This window comes from Cucurbita maxima, unplaced genomic scaffold (genome assembly GCF_002738345.1).
Source record: "Cucurbita maxima cultivar Rimu unplaced genomic scaffold, Cmax_1.0 Cma_Scf00005, whole genome shotgun sequence".
Taxonomy (NCBI): domain Eukaryota; kingdom Viridiplantae; phylum Streptophyta; class Magnoliopsida; order Cucurbitales; family Cucurbitaceae; genus Cucurbita; species Cucurbita maxima.
In genome coordinates this window covers 4,967,884-4,972,730 of record NW_019272021.1, presented here as the reverse complement: position 1 = coordinate 4,972,730, position 4,847 = coordinate 4,967,884, and the positions used below count along the sequence as shown (strand labels likewise).

General features: G+C 39.3%; 2 protein-coding genes and 1 long non-coding RNA gene across 7 annotated transcripts in view; 1 reads left to right on the top strand and 2 right to left on the bottom strand.

Moving 5' to 3' along the window:
* Positions 1-191: 191 nt before the first annotated feature.
* LOC111479011 (CASP-like protein 5B3) lies at positions 192-1,358 on the bottom strand. The gene is made up of 3 exons (XM_023123438.1): positions 1,128-1,358; positions 472-604; positions 192-402 (listed from the first exon to the last, which is right to left on the bottom strand). The coding sequence occupies exons 1-3, from the start codon at positions 1,256-1,258 to the stop codon at positions 208-210; spliced, it is 459 nt and encodes a 152-aa protein (XP_022979206.1). The 5' UTR covers positions 1,259-1,358; the 3' UTR covers positions 192-207.
* On the top strand, positions 593-1,134 carry LOC111479012. Its single transcript, XR_002717585.1, has 3 exons — positions 593-724; positions 806-913; positions 1,012-1,134. It is a non-coding gene; the product is annotated as an uncharacterized LOC111479012 (long non-coding RNA).
* Positions 1,359-1,899: 541 nt separating the features above from the next.
* LOC111479007 (1-aminocyclopropane-1-carboxylate oxidase homolog 1-like) overlaps positions 1,900-4,847 on the bottom strand; it is a 4,162-nt gene continuing 1,214 nt past the window's right edge. The window contains exons 1-4 of one of the 5 annotated variants that reach the window (XM_023123430.1): positions 2,813-3,471; positions 2,430-2,751; positions 2,040-2,337; positions 1,900-1,999 (exon numbers count right to left, since the gene is read on the bottom strand). In XM_023123430.1, coding sequence (XP_022979198.1) covers positions 2,074-2,337; positions 2,430-2,751; positions 2,813-3,375 — 1,149 coding nt within the window. In that variant the 5' untranslated portion in view covers positions 3,376-3,471 and the 3' untranslated portion in view covers positions 1,900-1,999; positions 2,040-2,073. Of the gene's footprint in view, positions 2,338-2,429; positions 2,752-2,812; positions 3,472-4,342; positions 4,755-4,847 lie in introns of those variants that run through there. The other 4 variants (XM_023123429.1, XM_023123431.1, XM_023123433.1 and 1 more) reach the window with 4 other exon arrangements.

The following is a 4,847-nucleotide window of genomic DNA, read 5'->3' as shown; positions in this document are numbered from 1 at the left end:
AAAAAAAAAAAAAAAAAAAAAAAAAAAAAAAAAAAAAAAAAAAAAAAAAAAAAAAACCATTCGAGATTTTATCTCATGAAGGGGAAAAACTTAAATGTTAAAGAAGAAGATTAAAATGGATCAAATCAGTAGGATTTGATAGTTCGAAATTGGAATCGATGAAATAAAAACTGTGCAACATTTGAAATTGCGTGTACAACAAACGGTTTAACCGGAAGCCAATAGCCAGACCATGATAAGAGAAGAAGTGGCAACAGTTATCCAGCTGAGGAATGCAAAGGCGACAGAGAGTTGGTATTTTTGGCATTCCCCAATAAAACCACAAATGTTCAAGTCGTTGAAATACAGTATTGCTACCCCACTAGAAGAAGAGGCTGCTGCGAGTGTCAATGTTGCTGTAATCTGCAACATAATACGTGAACTTAGAGTTGTGCATAAAAAAGTCTGTGAACAAGTTTAATGGAGACTTACCCAATCACCGACGACGAAGAGGCTAATGAGCAGAGAGTTCTTGAGGGCTCTGTTTTTTACCAGTGCATAGGCATCGATTAATGCTAGCACAAAACTCCAGGTGATTTGCAACCCCAATGAAGCTATCAGGTAGCTGCACAAACATCGAACAAGAAGTATTCTTTATGTGAAATCCTATGTGTTTTGGGATTCATATCACAGAGAATATTGCAACAAGATGGACTGGTCTCATGGCTATGGTGGGAGAAAATAGGTAATCTACAAGAATATCCAATTAGAGAACTGCACATGTTTTCTTCTCCATTTTTGTAGACTGATTTTCAATGCTATGCAGATGGATACTTTTGGTCATTGTCAGCAATCAACCGGAAGCACAAATCTTGAACTTTGATCATCCAAATTGTCGAAAGATAGTCATTTTCAGTACTTATGGCAAGGAAAGGTACAATGAAACATCTATATGATATGAAATTGCTACAGTTTGAGCCTTTTAAACAGCTTGTGGTGCAAATAATAAACAACCAGTTTGCTTCATCACAGGGGATGGCTCAAGATTGACCGTAGTTTCATGGGTTGATTATATTAGATGCATGGAGAATCATCAGATTGTATTCAAGTGAAACAGAGGAACTAAAAAGGGAGCAAAGAACACAAACCAAAAAGCTGTGAATTTGAAGAAGTAAGCAGTCGAAGCCATAGAAGCAATAGAGACAGCAGCAAAAACGAACTGCAAAATCCTCAGAATTAGCCCCGTCATAGTCCCAGGACTCCCTGGAAAATCCCTCATCTTCTTCTTTCCCAAATTCAGCAGAAACCTCCAATTCTCAAAATCCGATCCACTGAATCACCCATCTTCTCATAACTCTCTAAACACTTTAGCAACCATCCAAGAAACTCAAGAACGCCCTTCCACCAGATAGCAATCGAGAAAATCAGAGTACCCAAAACCCCCAAAAGTTGCGGCAAAAGAATTACACAGAACGAGATCGAGGAGTTGAATCGATTTCGAAATTACAGAGAACTTGATGAGGGATTACCGGGACTCGAAAGTGGTTTTGCAGAAAGCTGATGGACATTCATGGCGTAGCGGCGTGTTGGGAAATCGAAAGATTGAATGAGCAAAAGGGGAATTGGAGAGGAAATATGAGAGGAAGGTCTTTACATGGTTACGTGTCGCAGTTTAGCACTCGGGAATTGACTTCAGATTAAACAAATGGAAATTGCATCACAATCTTCAGGTCATTGGCATCTCACCCAGACGCCATTCAACACCAAATTTTCAAATGAATTCAAGGATTAAAATAACTGATACAATTTTGGATGAACCTCTGTCGATGCCTTCGAGGTCTATCGCAGGAATGCTCATTTGCGCTTCACCGGGAACAGGGGACTCGCCGAACTCAGGCGGCCGGTAAAATATTCGTGGGATTTGGGATAAGAATCTGATACACAATTTTATTATTGAAATTTAACGTAAAGTCATACAAACGTGCTACTATAAGAAATTTATTACAATGGATGATAAAAACGGAAAGCTCTCTGCAAAAACAGAGAACACGTAACCAAACGAACTGTTATGATCTTCGTCCATTTCCTTGCAATTTAAACCTCTGCTTGATTCAGCTTGTAATGCTTTAAAGTAGAAGTTCCAAGGCCGTCCGACCGGAACTGGATACTGAAGTCTCTGACGGTGGTCTCTCTGTATATTGCAGGATTTTCTTCCGATAACAATTCCTTGATGGGTCCATAAAGTTTGTTGCTTGGCAAAACAAGCGTCGAAAAAATGCCCGCCACTGATATTCTCGGACCCTCATGTTTCGACACAACCCTATGATTAACGCTTTTGAACCTGTCATTTGTTATTAGCTGCATCAAAAAATCCAATTTAATTAAAGGGTGTCCGACATAGTTTGGCGATCCATATGTGCGTCGTAACAGGGAGGATGCTGCAGAGTTACCTGCATAAGATCTCCGATGTTGACGACTAACGCTCCGGCGACAGGACACACGTCAATCCATTTGTTCTGATGACGAATCTGTAGGCCGCCGACGTGGTCTTGCAACAGCACCGTGATGAAGTCAGTGTCAGAGTGCTCGGATATGCCAATGGTCGATTTCGGCTGTGGGCATGCAGGGTAATAGTGGTATACAAATGCAAGCCCATCACTGCAGCCTATGTTGTTCAAGTAATTTGGGTTCAGACCGAGAGCCTCCGACAGCAATTCAAACAGTAATTTTCCAATCTCCATCACCCGTTTTGTGTAATCCACCAGAATATCTCTGCACAAAACAGAGGTTAGTAACAGAGTATTTTGTTTTGGTTCAAAATCAGCACATATACCTGCAAATTTCCGGCAAGTCCTGTGGATTGGGAGGGTTTGGAGCACTGGCATGGCTAAAGGTGTCCCTCCAATTGGTGGTCGCTGCAGAGTATAGATCGAAGTTACTATTGTAAACCAATGGCTTCGTGAGGTCCCGTGTATAGAATTGTTTCTTCACTTCCGTGTCTTGTTCGTGAAATCTCCGAACAGATTCTCTCATTTCTTCAAGAACACTCGCCGGAATTCCATGGTTAATCAACTGGAAAAAACCCAATTCCTCTGAAGCTTCACGAATTTGTTCAACGATGTCTTTGCGTTTGAGTGAATCTTTGGCGACGCCTTCGAGGTCTATCACTGGAATACGGATTTGAGTTTCGCCGGAGTCATCTTCCTCCAGTGGGTGGTAAAAGATACGGGGAATTTCGGTAATCCCGGCGTCGACTAAGCCTTTAACGCCGGCTTTAGTGTCGTCGAAAGCCTTGAGTTCAGTGGGTCGGTGGTAGTTTTCGTCGGCCTTGGATAACGGAGTGAGGTTGATTCCATCGACTCCGTTGATCCTAAGGCTGCGACCGTCATTGTCCATTCTCTTGCCTTCGACGGAACGGATTGAATTCAAATGAAAAGAACTTAAATCTTTTCAAAATTGTGAAGTGCCTTGATCGGTGGTGGCAGCTGTTGCATATAAATGCAGAAGGGATACTGTTAATGATGGGAAGCTTCGTTCGAGGTTCTAGTTTTCTTCTGGTAATGAATTTTCCAAGTTTGACTGAATGAGTGGATATGAATAACTCCTTTTCACTTGATTAAGAGGTGTCCGATTTGGATCATGCTTATACAAGTCAAGTTATTTATGGTCATTTTTTCACTTGATTAAGAGGTGTCCGATTTGGATCATGCTTATACAAGTCAAGTTATTTATGGTCATTTCACTACTTGATTAAGAGGTGTCCGATTTGGATCATGCTTATACAAGTCAAGTTATTTATGGTCATTTCACTTGATTAAGAGGTGTCCGATTTGGATCATGCTTATACAAGTCAAGTTATTTATGGTCATTTATGTTCGCATGTCAGATATTTTTTATCATATTTGTCTTAGGTGTATTGTCTACAACATATCGTGTATATACCATCCATACCTAAAAATACTATTAGTTGTTAATTCTTCTTACTCGATTATATTATGTTATGAATGTTACTTATTCATTTTTAGGCTATAACATAGCTTTTTAGATTGTGCTTAGTTTTTTATTTTCTGTCAAACATGACTCGATACTCGATCATTTGTTGAAATTGTCTTCAAAATTCGTTTTTCACACAACTGACTTGTTTATTAAGTTAGAACAAGTGCTACATAATTGTTGTCTTACGACCACGCTAAAGTTCTATCTTTCATAAGAGCTTACGTTACTTCACCATTATTGATTCTCTTACGTTGCTTCACCATTATTGATTCAAATAAGCCAATTGCTAATTCAAATAAACCACTCTAAGTTTGTGGTTCAAAAAAATCAAATCAAAATTGTTACTTAAAACGACTCATCTATTTTGTTTTTATAATATCAAGCTAAGTCTTAATTTATTCATATTCAGCTTACAATCTTACATCGACCATGACACCATGGAACAAGCTTCAATTTAGTTTTTGAGCTACAGAGATTTACGATTACGAGTTCAATGAAACAGAGAACACCCAGAATTAAGCATCTGCTTCACTCAGCTTGAAATGCTGCAAAGTAGAAGTTCCAAGGCCGACTGAACGAAACTGGATACTAAAGTCTCTGACAGTGGTTTCTCTGTATATTGCAGGGTTATCTTCACTCAACAGCTCCTTGATGGGTCCATACAATTTCGAGGTTGGAAAAGAAAGCGTCGAAAAGACTCCAGCCACTGACACTCGCGGCCCCTCCTTGTTTGCAACAACCCTGTGCTTCACGCTTTTGAATTTGTCATTCGTTATTAGCTGCACTCAAACCCCAAATGAATTAGAGGGCGCATAATTATTAGCTGCATTCTTTTTTTTTTTTTTTTTTTTTTTTTTTTTTTTTTTTTTTTT